General features: G+C 32.3%; 1 protein-coding gene across 1 annotated transcript; it reads right to left on the reverse strand.

The window, feature by feature from the left end:
- Nucleotides 1–1,453: 1,453 nt before the first annotated feature.
- On the reverse strand, nt 1,454–15,034 carry LOC126883456 (facilitated trehalose transporter Tret1-like). Its single transcript, XM_050649015.1, has 2 exons — nt 14,862–15,034; nt 1,454–3,652 (listed from the first exon to the last, which is right to left on the reverse strand). Exons 1-2 carry the CDS (start codon nt 14,929–14,931, stop codon nt 2,310–2,312), a joined length of 1,413 nt encoding a protein of 470 aa, XP_050504972.1. The 5' UTR covers nt 14,932–15,034; the 3' UTR covers nt 1,454–2,309.
- Between the last annotated feature and the right edge of the window lie 2,545 nt (nt 15,035–17,579).

A 17,579-nucleotide genomic window follows, 5' to 3' on the forward strand; every position in this document is an offset into this window, starting at 1 on the left:
AACTCGGAAAAGATCCGAGGAATTTATAATATTCACGATGTATACAAATATCACGAATAAAAGACAGAATTACATGAAGTAGATAGTTAGTTAGGATATAAGACGTAGATTAAAGTAAGGAAATATACAGGGAGTTGGTTTTGCCTCGAGAAAATTTATTTAAAAATGCAGATAAATTTTATCGAATACAAGGCGGGGATTTGTTATATTTCTATTTGATATGAAAATTAAAATTTGATAACTATAGACAAATTCAATTTAATATAAAATATTTTCAATTTTCTCAACCACGGGCATATAAATTTAGAACAACCTGTATACAACAAATTGTTATATTTAATTTTAAGAAGTGATTAAATAAGACTCAAGTGAAATCGATAATAGGTAATTATCGTTTGTTCGCGGAAGGATCGATCATTAGCCGATGCTAAATAAGACTAAGTGGAAATAGAGAATAGGTCATTAAAATTTGTATATAGTAGAAAGTAATGTTAGAATGGGAATTAACTATTTTCTTTGAAATCCATTAAGCATATTTAGAAAGTTTAAAAATTGGTTTTGAGGAATACTGCGAATGAGAGTTGGTGGTGGAATTTTGATTTGTGAATCTGGAAGGGATATTTAGAAAGTAGGGGAATGAATGACAAATAGAGAGCAGAATGTTTTGAGCTGTCGAGAAGTGAAGTCGAGTCGTAGACGGTAGTGTACGGAGAGTGAGAAAGCCGGTGTAGTTCCGTGAGTGTGGAGTATCTATCGTGGAACGAGAGGTAGGCCAGGTTGAGAGTAAAAGAACCTCCTTGAGCCAAGAGTTCCCGGTAGCTGATTGCAGTTTCGAAAAAGGTAGAACACAGCATCACGACAGAAGCAGGAAACGAGAGCTATACGAGCTAGTTTCAGAGGAGAACATTACTGGAAGCCAGGACGAGGTTTTGATTGCAGCCAAGGATAGCAGGAAACGGGTCTTGTGTGAAGACATTCTCAGTGCACCAGAAAAAGGTCAGTCTCATTTGTTTGGACATGAATGTATGGGTTTTTCGTAGTAAATACCACATTTAAAATTGAAGAAACATAATCAATAATATCAGAAAAGCTTCATCAAACTTAAATAGAATTGTTGCTAATAAATCATAATAGTTAAATGTTAATAAAAACTTTCAATTGGAAATCAAAAGGAAATAAGATTCCCATATGTAAATGTTATGTTTAAGAATAATAAGATATAGCCAATATTAAGCAGTGATTGCCATTTAAATAAAATAAACAATATTTTGATTACAATTGTAACCCATATGTGTTATTATTTTACTCTTTTCTTTCCTATCCCGATTAGGAACCATTAAGAAATACTTAGAAGCCACGTATGTAAGTAATTAATTTTATAAATAGCCCTGAGATTGAAAACATATTGATATGTGATCTGGTAAATTAATTAGATTATTAGTAATGCATTGATTAAATTAAATGACATATAAAATTATCATCTCATATCAATAATCAAGATCACAACAATATATATATTTTTATTGAAATCCAGATCCCGTAATTTTTTAAGCGTTATAAAGTGAGTAAAAAGACATAGGTAGGTACATATTTTTTCTTTGTAGTTACAGCTTCAATTTACTCAGTACAGTAGACTCTGTCGATAAGTTAGAGTCGTGTTGGGGAAACATCCACATCCGAATGCACGCATCACTTTGTACAGTACGATATATAGGAACCGTCTTTTTCGAGACGGTCTGTTGCACATCCATCAGAGTAGATGGAGTTCTTGTGCTTTTCACTGAAATTGTGAATTTCATAAGACACCTCGATTCTCTTCTGGTTATGAGTTCGTAATCTACTCGGATGGCTGATGAAGCCGAGAGGCAGAAACATGCATGTATGATCCTATTGAATACCAATTCATAACCAGAAGGAAAACGATGTGTGCTGGTAGTATCATTTGTTATTATTTATTTATTTGGCATTTTACATCATAACGTAGGCAGAATGTACCCATATACATAATATAATAATTTGCTGTACAATAGTCGATCCAGAAATATTTTTGGGGGGGGGGGCTTATGGATCTTGAGGGTGATTTAATTCCTTTTCGCTAATGCAAGGTCACTACTTAGTCTTACCAGCCCTAGGATAAGTGGGTTTTCAATTATTTTTTGGATGGGCCTAATTTTTTTTTGTTTGACAGCTCTCGATTTTTTTTTAGGATTATTGAATTGATATTTATTTTCGTTTGGGAGGGGGTCATGACCCCGTGACCCCCTCTGGAGCCGCCACTGGCTGTATACGTAATATCATTATTTTTTTTGTTACTTGTTAAGTAAATCCTGAATTTCATTTAAAGTTTTTCCTTTTGTTTCTGGTAGAAAAATATACAAAACAATGAAAAACAACAGAGAAACTGAACTGTAAGCTACCATACAGGTAGGCGCTCCAAATGCTTCTGAAAGTATAGGAAAACTAAAACTCATTCCTGACATTAAAATGTCATTAATAATTAATACCAGAGCTGTACCAATAGATCTAAAGTCGTGTGGAAATAATTCTCCAAAAATGAATGTAGGAATAGGGCCTAAACCTAATCCATAGCAAATAATAAACAATATGACAAATAAAATCGGCAACCACCGTATTTCTGCTATAAAACAAACATGTATATCTATAAGATAAAGCGAAATGCCCATGGCGAACAGAAAGAGGCAGCAACCAAATGAAGAAAATAATGTCAAAGGTCGTCGTCCCAGTTTTTCAATGAGACATCCTGCCACAGCGAAAGTCAGCACTTGTGCTGACCCAATTATAATTCCAACGTTATTACCAGATATATTGGCACCACTTTTATTAAATATTGGACCAACGTACATTATAATGATTGCTATACCGGAAGCCTGTTGACCTATGCATAAAGTTACTGATATGAAAAAGGCTTTCACCCCTGCACGTATTTTAAATAACTCTAGAACACTTTTGAAATCTAGAATATTTTTGCTTATATCCGATTCAACACTTTTTTCTAACGCTGAGTATTCTGTTTCTATCTCTTGATGAGTTCTGTTAAGCCGTAAGCTCTCAAGGGCTCTTCTAGCTTCTATTTTTTTACCTTTAGAAATTAAGTAAATAGGTGATTCGATCACGACCATGTGAAGTATTATATGAACTAAAGCTGGAAACGCACATATCAAAGTAAACATTTTTATACTTAAAAAGGAACCGAACACGTACATTAAAAGAATTCCACAAACTGAAAATAAACCTATAAAACAACCTATTACTCCTCTATTAGAAGTATCTGCTACTTCGCTACAATAAATAGGCACACTTATATATACACTACTCAACCCTACGCCTTCGATTAACAAAAATATGTAATACACATAAATATTCCTGGCAAAAGCAATTCCAATCAGTGCAACTGATAGACATACAGCTCCATACAGCATAAGTTTTTTTCTCCCAAAAGCTTGGGAAAGCTTCGCCATTACAATATACGATAACAGTTTTGAAATTAGGGGAATAGTACCTAACATAGATATACTCATTGTTGATATTGGTGAACCAAGAGGATTTTCTTCGGTACTATTGGATTTTAGCTTAGTAATTGTTGGAGATATCCAAGAGGCCAGACCTCCAACAGAAATCAACAGCAAGTTTGCTGAAAATTAAAGAAAAACTATTATTATATTTAGAGAATATAAGAAGCTATATTAATATTTTTGGAGGCTATAAGAAGTTGCCGTTTCCAAAGAATCGGTTATACGGGAAACTACTTAAATAAACTGTTCGCCAAAAGGTAGATATATCGTTCCAAAAAATTGACAAATTAATATTGCAAAAATCGTTATAACAGGAAAAAAACACAAACAACCAAAACAAAAAATCTTTTTGAAAATCAAACAATTAATTTTATTATAGGTAGCGTGTCTTTTAGAAGTTATAACTGTGTGGCAAGATAACTTCTGGGCTAGGTTTATATCCAAAGTTGAAGTATAACACAGCTACAGGATGGCAAAGCAGCAGGTCCCGTTAATATACAAGCAGAACTGTCGAGGAAATGAAGCATTTTGGCTCGCAATTTTTTCGTCCAGCTTGGATTTACTTGAAATTTTCACAGAAAGTAGGGAATAGTTCAAGGATCATTTTCTATATCATGCCGCTGTACGCTAAAACCTTGGGGGTAGTTGCCACCCCATCTCGGGGGTGGGAATTTTTTATTAAATTTTAACCATGCAAATTGATGTAAAACGCAATTCTAAGAAAAAATGTGTTTTACATTTTTTTCGTAAAACTAATATTTTTCGAGTTATTCGCGGTTGAAAGTAACAGTTTTTCGACGAAAAAATCCACTTTTTTAGAGAGTTTTTTGAGAATAACTCGAAAAATATGCATTTAATCAAAAAAACTGTAGCTCTCAAAATTATGTCTTTTAGTAACACAAACCAAATTCTTTTTCTATAATATTTTTCCGACCAATACAAACCGAGGTACGGCATGTTAACGGTTAGCTTTTTTCGTCAAATGTATAATTTGAAATATTCAATGCCTAATAACGGGAAAGTTTTGAATTTTTCGAGGAAAACTTAAATACACCCAAGAAGTTTGACCCATTTAAAAGGCCTAATTTTAGAAAAATTGGAATTTAAAGAAAAATTGATTTTTTGCAATTTCGTATTTTTCAACATTTTCTTCAAAATATCTCCGAAAATACTACAGATACTAAAAAAATGATAGATTACTAAATTGTAGCTTTTTTCATAACCAAAATTATCCTGTACATAGATTTTCATTACAGTGAACAGTTAGCGAGATATAGATGTTTAAATCCTCTATTTACGAGCAAACACCCCCTTATCGAGCCCCTTAAACCTACCCCAATTAAAAACTAAGGGATCTAATGGAATTGAATTTACATAGTATTATACCTCTTCAAAAATCCTACAAAATCATTTTTGAAAAAACTTTTTATCGCCAAAAATAAAAGATAAAGGCTATGTTTATAAAACGAATTTTAGAATTTATAGTCCGCTTATAGAGCATTTTCAATGCATGCAATACCACAGAACTAGTTCGTATACTGGAAGATGACTAAAAAACTATTTGTATCTTATATTTGTACATATTTGTAAATTCGTATTTTTGTGTAAATAAATGTTTTTGTAATTCTTTAATTCTCTTTTTTTTCTGTATAGATCTATTAAATTATTTACTTATAAAAATTGCAATGTAATTAAGGGTGGTTTTTAAGGGTTGAAATATGATATTATATCCTTTAGCATAAAACAATCATTATTTAACCAATCAAAATAAAATTTTACCCATATTAGAGTTTACAATGTTTGTATATAATTTTTGACAATAAGGGGTAGTTTACACCCCTAAAAATAATCAACGCCCTTGAACATGATATAGAATATGAAGAACAGGGTGAGATGATCCTAATCTCAAATTTTTAAGTAAATCGATACAAGCCGAAATTATTCTTTTAGGATAAGTCAATTTTATATATATAGGGTGAGGCAGATAAAGGGCCTATTAGAAATCTCTCGAGAACTAAAGGTAACTGAATTATGAAAATGGGAATAATGGAGTTTTGAAGACTGATCTATTTAATGGAAATATTTTCATCTACTTGGTACTTCCGGTTATACCGGAAGTTGCTTATAACTTCGTTTTTTTAAATGGGACACCCTGTATATTTTGACATTTTTGGATTCTCCTCGATTTCTTCTTTCTTAAAATATAATGTTTTGTAACATTATACAGGGTAGGTTATAAGATCATTACGTTTTTTTATTAATTTCGTAGCAATATTCACACCCTGTAGGATTGAAGTAGTTTGACATAGTAAACTCTATTTATGTTCAAATGATTTTCAATATAGTCTACTATTGTTAGCAATTATTAGTATAGCTAAATTTTTAATTTTAGTATACAGGGTGGGTCTAAACTCGGAATGAGTATTTTCTGAGTTTTCTTAAATGGAACACCCTATATTTTAATATTGTAATGAAATGATATTTCATTGTACTTTTTTATTTCTTAAGCATTCCCTATACCTAACTGCTTTAATTTGTGCTTAATTGTTAATCGCACCAACAATCTTAACTTCGATGGTATTTTGACAGTTCAACCATTATTGGCAATTTTAAGCATCAGTCTAGATTAATATGTATTTATTTCCAAAAAATTATTTGTGATTGAATATTTTCACGGCCAACCTAATACAATTTCACATATTTTGTGTTGCAATTAATGTTTTGCTTGAATCACCAATAACTCACAAATTAAAGCAGTTAGGTATAGGGAGTGCTGAAGTAATTAAAATGTACCATAAAACAACATTTCATTACAATACTAAAATACAGGGTGTTCCATTTAAGAAAACTCTGAAAATACTCATTCCGTGTTTCGACCAACCCTGTACACTAAAACGAAAAATTTAGCTATACTGATAATTGTTAACAATAGAAGACTATACTAAAAATCATTTGAAGATAAATAGAGTTTATTATGTCAAACTACTACAAGCCTACAGGGTGTGAATGTTGCTACGAAATTAATAAGAAAACGTAATTATCTTTTAACCTACCCTGTATAATATTACAAAACCTTATATTTAAAGAAATAAGAAATCGAGGAGAATCCAAAAATGTAAAAATATACAGGGTGTCCCATTTAAAAAAACGAAGTTACAATCAACTTCCGGTATAACCGGAAGTAGCAAAGAGACCAAAATATTTTCATTAAATAGCTCACACCTCAAAACCCCTGTATAACAATTTTCATGATTTTCTTACCTCTAGTTCTCGAGATATTTCTAATAGGCCTTTTATCTGCCTCACCCTGTATAGCTCCAACAAGGGTGATTGTAAGGGTTGAAATATTATGATATTATATCTTAAAGAATAAAAAAATCATTATGTAACTAATAAGAATGAAATGTTGACAATATTTAAGTTTAAAATGTTATTTTATGATTTTTACAATTAGGGGTAGCTTTCACCCTTAAAAAACCAAAAGCGTACAACGGCTCGATATATAAAATGAACTAGAGGGTAAAATGAGCCTATTCCCAAATTTTTGTACAAATCGATGCTGAACGAAAAAATTGCGAGATTTTGTCATTTTTTCAGTTTCATGTCCTCGACTAAATGGACAACGAATCAATAGCAATAATCACAAATATACTCAACCACATGTACAACTCTGGAGAAATACCAACAGAATGGCCGAAGTCCTATGTGAAAGTCAAATTTTCCCCAACCACTTCGTGTTCATAAATGCTGATGGTACGAGAGGGGCTTTGTTCTCAATACAAGTCTTATTCCATAGATACAGGCACGTCAATTGCGACTTATACGCATGTCTGGTTGATTACGAGAAGGCGTTTGATCGAGTACAATACACCAAGATGATGCAAATACTAAAAAAATCAGGAATTAACAACCAAAATCTAAAAATAATTAGAAATCTTTAATGGAATCAGACTGCAAACACCAGAGTTGAAGGTGAACACACCGAATACATGAAAATTATGCATGGAGTGAGGCTGTATTTTGTCTCCTCTAATTTTAAATCTCTACTCTGAAAGAATATTTATCGGCATCATGTATGCAGATGACACTATAGTATTTGCGGACAAACTAGAAGATCTACGCACCATAATAAACGAACAATGAACCAACAACCAAGAGAAAAGAGCGCGCATTGGAAAAGCTAGATCCACCTTCAACCGTATGGGGGTCTTTTTCAAGAGCCACAACCTCTCTCTTTAAATAAAAGTAAGAATGCTACGATGCTACTACGTCTTACCTTTTCTCTTTTGTGGGGTTGAATCGTAGACCTTGAATGAAGATAGGTGCAGAAAATTGGAAGCATTTGGAATGAGGTTATATTGGAGACATCTTAAAATCCCGTGGACTAACCAGATCACAAATGAGGGGGTTCTCAGAAGGATGAAGAAGAAACGAAAGTACTGACCACCATCAAATCTCAAAAGTTAGAATACTTTGCACATATTATGCCGAATGAACCCAGATATGCCCTCCTACAAGGCACCCTTCAAAGAAAATATATGTGGCAAACGAGGTCCAGGAAGAAGATCATCCTGGTTAAAGAACCTGACAACCTGGTTCAACACATCTGTGCAGCTTTTTCGCGCTACTGCAGATAAAATAAAGATTGCCATGATGATCGTCAACATTCGTCAAGGATAGGCACATCGAGAAGAAGCAGATATCAAACAGGTTTTCGGGAGAAAGCTCAACAAAAGATCAATATCGTGGAAATTTGTGGAAAAAATAATCGGCTTAGAACAGCATAAACAGAAAGCCTCTTTCCAATGCAACGCAAGAGTTTGGAATATCAAATTGCTTGCTAAACTTAATAGAACTAACTATCCATAAAGTAGGGAGCAATAATCAACCAGGCGGAGACATGTATTTTGTATAAAACGAACAGGCAAATCTTCCTTGATCACATAGGCTAATTGGTTCTATTAAAACAACTAAAATCAAAGAATTCTCCAGAAGTACAAAAAGTAAAATGCGCATAACTATGATAACACCAGTTTCAACATATACATATGACTCATAATTTTTAATTCATTTAAAAAGATAAAAACGTAGTGGAAATTTAAAAAATTTCTGAGGACAAGATATAGAGTTATGGATAATATAGACCCATGAAAACAACCAAAATAAAAACCGAACTACTAATGGTACAAATCCCATGCGTTAGCATCCGCAGCTGACATAGATATGATGGGAAATCCATCTTATCCGTAAAAAAGTTTTTCAATAAGGTGGAGAGAGCAAAGAGAACAGAGTTAGAAAATAAATAGTCCGTTCTTTAACGGTAAAATATTACAAAACCTCTAAATTTTAAAGAACCGCTTGGATTGACATGAAATTTGGCATACACATAGCTAACAAGTCAAAGAAAAAAAGTGATATTGTGCCGATATGTGCTTTTGCCCTGGGGGTGGTTTTCACCCCCTCTTGGGGGTGAAAAAATATTCGTCCAAAGAAAGTCAGGAAATCGATAAACTGAGTTTTTCTATAGAGTTTTTTCACTAAGTCAATACTTTTCGAGTTATTTGGCAGTGAATATGTTCATTTTTTCAACAAAATAACCACGCTTTTAGACGGTTTTTCGCAAATAACTCAAATAGTAAGTATTTTGTCGAAAAAACATTCTTAGCAAAAATATAGCCTGTAAAAAATTTAAAAAAATGGTGTATATATCACTTCTCTACACCTAGTAGAAGCACAGTTATAGCTAATGAAAAATAGGTTCATTTTCGTCAAATTCCAAATGGAATCCTTTAACGTGAAATATCCAAAAATGAAGCACATTTCGGGGAAAACTCATTACAACTTATTTAAAGTTTTTAAAAAAAGCTTCATTTTTATTTTATAAAAAAAAATTCTAGCATCAAAATTAAACAAGTTACGCTCAAAATAAAGTTAGTCCCTTTTGGTTTTGGTAAAAAAATCGAGAAAATCACCCCTTAATTAATATCTTAAATGAACTTAATCGTTACGACTTCACAAGTTTTTTGACTCGTGTATATATTGTTTATATGATCTGTAAGTTTCATCGGTTCAAAGTCCTTATTATTGAAAGGGCTGTAGTTAAAAGGGGTTGAACGAGTCACTGATCACGAATGTATGCAAATTTAGAAACACCAAATCTCAATCAATTTTTGTCTAACAGAAAAACAAAAAAATACATGATATTCAGAAAAGCAAATCTGACTTTTTTGTTTTTCGAGATTTTTGGTATCTCTAACAGTTTTAAGTTATTTTGAAAAAAAGCATATTTTTCAAAATTAAAGTTTTTAAAAATTTTACTTTGAAACCAAATTTTTTTAAAAATAAGCACTTTAAATCGATGAAACTTTCAGATCATATAAACACATCATAAGTAAAATAATTTGTGGAACGGTAACGATTAATTTCATTTAAGTTGCTACTTAGGGGGTGGTCTTCCCGATTTTTTTTGCAAAAACAAAAGGGACCAACTTTATTTTGAGCGTAACTTGCTTAAATTTAAATCTAGAAACCTTTTTGTAAAAACAGAAATAAAGCTTTTTTTAAACACTTTAAAAAGTAATAATGGGTTTTTCTAAAAAAGTGCTTAATTTTTTGGATATTTTACTTCGAATTATTCTATTTGAAATTTGGTGAATATGAATCTATTTTTCATTGGCTATAACTCTAGTTCTACGAGATTAAGAGACCTAACGCGTACATCATGTTTTTTACTTTTCTTTAGGCTATATTTTGCTAAGAACGTTTTTTCGACAAAATAATTACTTTTTGAGTTATTTGCGAAAAACCGTCTAAAAATGTGGTTATTTTGTTGAAAAATGAACATATTCACTCGCCAATATCTCGAAAAGTGTTGACTTGGCGAAAAAGCGCTATAGAACAAAAGTTACTTAAAATTAGTCAGTTTACCCATTTCCGGACTTATTTTGGACATATATTTTTTCACCCCCAAAAGGGGGTGAAAGTCACCCCCAGGGCAAAAGCACACATCGGCACAATATCACTTTTTTTCTTTGACATTTAAGCTATACGTATGCCAAATTTCATGTCAATCCAGGCGGTTCTTTAAAATATAGAGCAAAAACCGTGAAAGAATGGACTAAAAGTAAATGAAGAGAAAACCAAATAGTTCCTAAGCGCAGTACGAAATGTTTGTAGACTTTATAATGACAAGGATTGTCAAAGGAACTAAATCCCAACTACTAAGGTAGAAAGGGCACGTACATACAGGGTGTCCCAGAATAATTTATCCAGGCTATGTTTCTTAAACTAATAGAGATTTTCGAATGCGACAAAAACTGATCAATTTTGTTTGTAACACACTTTAATATGGCGTAGAAAAAATCATCTCCTAAATATTCATCCCTTAGTTACAATCCCTAACTTTAATTTTTTTAATAGCACCCTGTACATTTTTTTGTAGTTTTGGATGTGGCCTTCTATCGTCTATTCAACAGATTTTTTTAAAATAAAATCGGTTGGTAAGTAATCAAGAAAATATCCCAGACTAACTTATCCAGGCTATATTTCTTAAACGAATAGAGATTTTCGAATGGGACAAAAACTATTTCATTTGTTAGACACATTAATATGCCTTAGAAAAAATCATCCCATCCCCTAAATATTCATCCCTTAGTTACATCCCCTAACTTTAATTTTTTTAATAGTACCCTGTACATTTTTTATAGTTTTGTATGTGGTCTTCTATCGTCTATTTAACAGATTTTTTTAAAAATAAAATGGTTTCGTTTTACAATACTATAAAAAAATGTACAAGGTGCTATTAAAAGAATTAAAGTTAGGGGTTGTAACTAAGGGATGAATATTTAGGGGATGGGATAATTTTTTCTACGCCATATTAAAGTGTATTACACATGGAATAGATCAGTTTTTGTCCCATTCGAAAAGCTCTATTCGTTTAAGAAATATAGCCTGGATAAATTAGTCTGCGACACATATAATTGAAAAAAAAATAAACAGATGTTTCCTTGATTACTTACGAACGGATTTTATTAAAAAAAAACTATGTTGAATAAACGACAGGAGACCACATCCAAAACTATAAAAAAATGTACAGGGTGCTATAAAAAAATAAAGTTAAGGGTTGTAACTAAGGGATGAATATTCGGGGATGATTTTTTCTACGCCATATTAAAGTGTATTACAAATGGAATAGATAAGTTTTTGTCCCATTCGAAAATCTCTATTCGTTTAAGAGATATAGACTGGATAAATTAATCTGGGACACCCTGTATACTGCAAAACGAGAAACTTGTAAAACTGATTTGGAATGCATGTAACAAAGGAAATTAAGGCGCATCAAGAGCTGGATACCTATAAAGGCGAAGAAAATAAGGTAATTGATTCATGGAATGAATTCTGCCAAAATTGGTAGAATGAGTAGGTACAGTGATTTGCAAAAAATAAATTTGTATTTTCTATACGTAATAATAAGAAACCAAGCAGAAAATGGACATGGATGAGCCCCGATAAAAAGACAAAGAATGAAATAGATTATATCTTAACGAAAAATAGAAACCTAGTAAAAGACGTATCGGTATTAAATCAGTTTGACTTAGGAAGCGACCATAGACTAATAAGAACAAAGCTAGTAATAAACAAAAAGCTAGAAAGAAAAAGAATACATGAAAAAAGATACAAATGGACATCTGAAGAAATAAAAAATAGTAAATTTAATAAAAAGATAATGCATGCATTAAATCAAGTTAACGTTCAGTAGATAAACTCCAATGATATTGATGATTTGAATAACCTTATAACCGAAACAGTGAACAAAAGCATTCTGCAACTGAATAAACCAAAAACAACACACAATGAATTAGATAAAGAAATATTACAACAAATAGAAAAAAGGAAGATCTTAAATAAATCTAACAAAAAGAGAACCGCAGAATATAGAGAACTTAATAGGCAGATTAGAAAAGGAATCAGAAAACAAAAAAGAAAAGAAGAAGAAAAATTAATAACAACAACTATTGAAAAAAATAAGAGTATGAAATGCCTCAGACCGACACTAGGACGACGTCAGATAATATCATTAATGGGAAAAGACGAAAATGAAATTACAACTAGAGAAAACATACTGAAACGAATAGAAGAATTTTACACGGAACTCTACAGAACACATCAACAAGACGATGAAATGAGACCAGCACGGAAATTAATAAAAAATGTCGGATCAGAAATAATGCCAAAAGTAACAATTTCAGAGGTAACTACAGCATTGGGAAACATGAAGAGAAATAAAGCTGCAGGAGAAGATAGTATTACTACAGATATGATATTAGAAGGAGGTAAGGAACTCATTGCAATTGTAACTAAGCTTATAGACAGTTGTTTACACCAGGGCAAAGTCCCTAAGAGCTGGAACAACTCTAAAGTAATCTTATTACACAAGGAAGGTGATAATCGAAAATTAGAAAACTACAGGCCCATCAGTCTATTGTCACACCTATTTAAAATACTCACCAAAGTCATAACTACCCGACTAACAAGAAAATTAGATGAATACCAACCATATGAACAGGCAGGTTTTAGAAAAGGCTATTCAACTTCCGATCACCTGTTAACCACAAAAATATTAATAGAAAAATTTAACTAATACAAGTTTCCAGTTTTTATAGCATTTGTAGACTACGAAAAAGCTTTCGACAATATAGAACACACGGCCGTAATAAACGCAATGCAAAATTGTAGAATAGACAGCAGATATATTAACTTAATAAAAGAAACTATGAACCAAGCTACAGCTACATACTACCTAAATGAAAATGAATACTCGAACCGTGTACCATTAAACAGGGGAGTCAAACAGGGAGACACTCTATCACCCAAACTGTTCACCTTAGTTTTGGAGGACGTTTTTAAAAATCTAAATTGGAAATATAAGGGAATAAACATCAATGGCCGCTATCTCAGTAATCTACGATTTGCGGATGACATAATCCTGATAGCTACTGACCTACAAGAACTGCAAACCATGCTTTCAGAACTACAAACAGAATCTTCTAAAATAGGACTGAAAATGAATTTAAACAAAACAAAAGTCATGCACTCCGAAGAAACGATGACAATAATAAACAACAATGTTATAGAAAAAGTTGGATAATATATATAATAATATATATAAAAATATGGATAATATATATAAAAAAGTTAAAAAAAATATATATACTTAGGACAAAAAATAATACTAAATAGGGAAATTCAAACGGAAGAAATAAAAAGAAGAAGAAAGTTAGCATGGACAGAATTTGGCAAACTGAACTATATACTCAGAAATCAGCAAATTCAACTACATCTTAGATCTAAAGTCTTTGATGCATGCATTATTCCGATATTAACATATGGGACACAAACATGGACAATCACAAAAAAGAATATGAACATACTCAGAGTCACTCAACACGCGATGGAAAGAGCAATTCTTGGCATATCACTTAAGGACAGAGAAACAAACACATGGATAAGACAGAAAACGAAAGTCACCGATGTGGTACAAATATCACTAAAATTGAAATGGGAATACGTTGGACATGTAGCTAGGAGCGATCTTAACAAATGGCACAGAACAATTCTAACCTGGAGACCATACGAACACAAAAGACCCAGAGGCAGACCTCCTATGAGATGGACAGATGATCTGAAACGAACTGCCGGGAAAAATTGGCTACAACAAAAAACAATGGAAAGGAAGACTTGAAGAGGCTTATGTTCAGATGTGGACGTGAATGGCTAGACGAAAAAGAAGAAGAATACGTAATTTCATAAACGTTTTTATAAGGTAGGGGAGGGAAGTATGCTAAATGTGCATACTTCCCATACATAACCGTCAGATATTTGAAATATACACTGTTCTGTATGTACTTAACTTACCTTATCTTAATCTGACGATTTCGAGTTTTTTAAGGATAGAAAATTTATTGGGCCCCCCTTAACGAACGTCCCTGTATTAAGATCCAAAATATGGTAGGGGTACATTTACAGTACAGGGTACAAGGTTTCTCCCCATATGATAATCTGACGCGCTCGAGTAACTGCAAAAATCCCCGCTTGGGCTCCCCTACCATAATGTTTTTGTGTTTATTATGTTTCATTTTAAGAAGAATTTAATAAAATGAGTTTTAGGTTTTCAATTGTAATAACCTATGAAAAACTTATAAGAGGCAATATATGATTTGTCTAGTGTTAAAATGAGAATAGAAAATATACTCCATCCATAATTACAAAAAATGTTGTTACAAATTTCAGTTTTTCGTAATAAGAAATATCTAAATATTTTTAAATTACCTGTTAGAGTCGAAACATAAATCTTCCAATTAACTTTTCTCGTTTTCCAACTTTGTGCTAATTTTTTCATAATTATGCTGCTAATATTATTTTCGTACAAACTGATTTAAAATCGTTGATGATTCGACTGATACATTTTTAGTCGATAATAGCATAAACAGCAAATATTTTGTTTGTTTTATTTCCAAAACACTAATAAGTAGCAAGTCATTGGCAAATATATATGTAATATGTATTAACTTTTAGGTCAGGTCCGTGTCACGCATTTGATTTTTTTTTATAAAAAAAGAATGTGTGTGTACTTTGTACGCACGTAAGAAGTTATACTTCTATTATAATATAATTTCAACGAAATAAATATACCTACTTAACAGTTACAATAAAAAAATTAACAATAATTACCAAAAATGAACCAAAACTTAACAATGCCAAATATTAAAAAAAAAAAGAAAAAAATATGAATCGTCCAGGATTTGAACCCGCAATCTCGCGATTTTTTGATCTCTTGTCCAATGCTCTACCAACAAGGCCATCAAGCCGCATGCTAGTTACCTTTCAGATACACATAATTATACATCACGGTGACAAGTGAAATATAAAAATAGATGTTTTATTATTTTACGCCCAAGGAAGACAAATCCAAAGACACAAAATTATAATAAAAAATCTTTTAAACCACCTTTTTCAAATTGCGCAAGTTGTATTATTAATATTAATGTTAATAAATGAAATATAAATATTTAGACGTTTCACAATTTGACAATTCACTTTTAACTGCAGTGCCTTAAAAAGTTTAAAGCACTAGTGCCTTAAAGTAGCATTTTTAACGCTCCTATGGAGTCCTAAAAATTGCATTTTTAACACGTTTGTAGAAAAATATATTTAAAAACACTAATATATTCTTTCCACACCTTTTCTGGACTGATACATACATAAATTAAAACATTTTGAAGTATAACTTCAAAAATATAATATGAAAACTATTTAAAAAGGCAGTATAACTATTAACTAACCTTTGTTGTTTCTCTTCCCACAAATTTTAAAACGCAACAACCATACATAACCAAACCGTCAACCGTCCAAACCACAGCTGCGCTACAGCTGCCATATTGGATAATTTTTGACATGTCATTTGAACATCCAATCAGAACAAAGTTATAATGCGCATGGGCTGGGATCGTAGGTTTTAACATATAAAAATTCACCCTCATGTCGCGCGTAAAGAAGTATAACTTCAAAAATATCAGTATTTTTGCAGAAATATACCTAAATTTGTGCAAATCAAAGAAGCTCCTGTGACAAAAGAAGTGTGTAGAAAGCCTGACAAAAAACCGATCACCCTTCTTCTTCTTGCAGTACCGTCTCCTATCGGAGGTTGACTACCATCACAGCAATCTTAACTTTGTTAGCTGCAGCTCTGAACAATTGTATCGAACTGCACCCGTACCACTCCCTAAATTTCGGAACCAGGAAATCCTTCTACGTCCCACATTTCTTTTTCCTGAGATTTTTCCTTTGATTATGAGCCTTAGCAGGGAGTGCTTTTCGCCTTTCATTATGTGGCCTAGATATTCTAGTTTTCTCGTTTGTATTGTTTTTATGACTTCACATTCATTCCTCATCTTCAGTAAAACATCTTGATTTGGCACTCTAGCTGTCCATGGTATTTTCCACATTCTCCTGTAGCACCATATCTCGAATGCCTCAATGTTTTTGATGTTTATCTTTTTCAGTGTCCAAGCTTCCATGCCGTTACAACAGTGCGGAGAAAACATAGCACCTTAACATTCTCGTTCTTAATTTCAACTTTATGTCCCGGCAGCATAGGAACTTTTTCATTTTGATAAATGACTGTCTCGCTATTTCTATTCTTAGAAATCTTGCCTCTTAATTTCACTTGTCCGGTCATGAGTATCAGTGAACCTAAACCCCTAAATATTTGTAGGACGTAACTCTTTCCACTTGCTTATTATTTATGGTTAAATTCATATTGGTATATAGCTTCTTTGTTACAATCATAAATTTAGTCTTTTTGATGTTCAATTTTAGACCATGACGTATATTGTTAATTAACTCTCCGGTAATGTTCATACCAATGTTTTGCTCTAAGAGCGCTTCTTGAGATATTGTTTTGCTATATGATAATATATTGAATAGTAGTGGAGAAAGCACACAACCCTGACGCACACCTCGACGAATCTAAATTTCTTCGGATAACTCATTATCAACTTTGATTTTTGCTGTTTGTCCCCAGTACAACCTGGATATGATGTTAATATCGCGACTGGCGATGTTTTTGTTTCTTAGGATTTCATACAGTTTTTTGTGTGTGACTTTATCGAAGGCCTTCTCAAAATTTATGAAACCTACATAGAGATCTTGGTTTACATCCAAACATCTCTGCATTTATACACTTAGACCAAACAAAACTTCCCGTGTTCCCAGTCCACTTCTGAATCCAAACTGTGTGGCACTTATGTTCTCTTCTAATTTATTAAATATTCTTTTGCGGATTATTTTTAAAAATACTTTCAATGTGTGGCTCATCAATGCTATAGTCCTGTGGTCTGAATACTCTGGCGTTATTCGTCTTCGGGATTGTGACAAAAGTAGAGGAGAGCCATTTCTTTGGTATGATGCCTGTTCTATAAATTGGGTTAAAGAGGTTCACCAATATTTCAAGTGTGTCGTCGTCTATAATAAGTCTCAACAATTCTA

Source organism: Diabrotica virgifera, chromosome 4 (assembly GCF_917563875.1).
Source record: "Diabrotica virgifera virgifera chromosome 4, PGI_DIABVI_V3a".
NCBI lineage: Eukaryota > Metazoa > Arthropoda > Insecta > Coleoptera > Chrysomelidae > Diabrotica > Diabrotica virgifera.

What these genes read in the sequence shown, in the direction of transcription:
- LOC126883456 (XM_050649015.1), bottom strand. Translation starts at nt 14,931, where the DNA reads ATGAAAAAATTAGCACAAAGTTGGAAAACGAGAAAAGTTAATTGGAAG. An exon ending in TTATGTTTCGACTCTAACAG is followed by an intron (nt 3,653 to 14,861) that starts GTAATTTAAAAA and finishes TTTAATTTTCAG; the next exon opens with CAAACTTGCTGTTGATTTCT.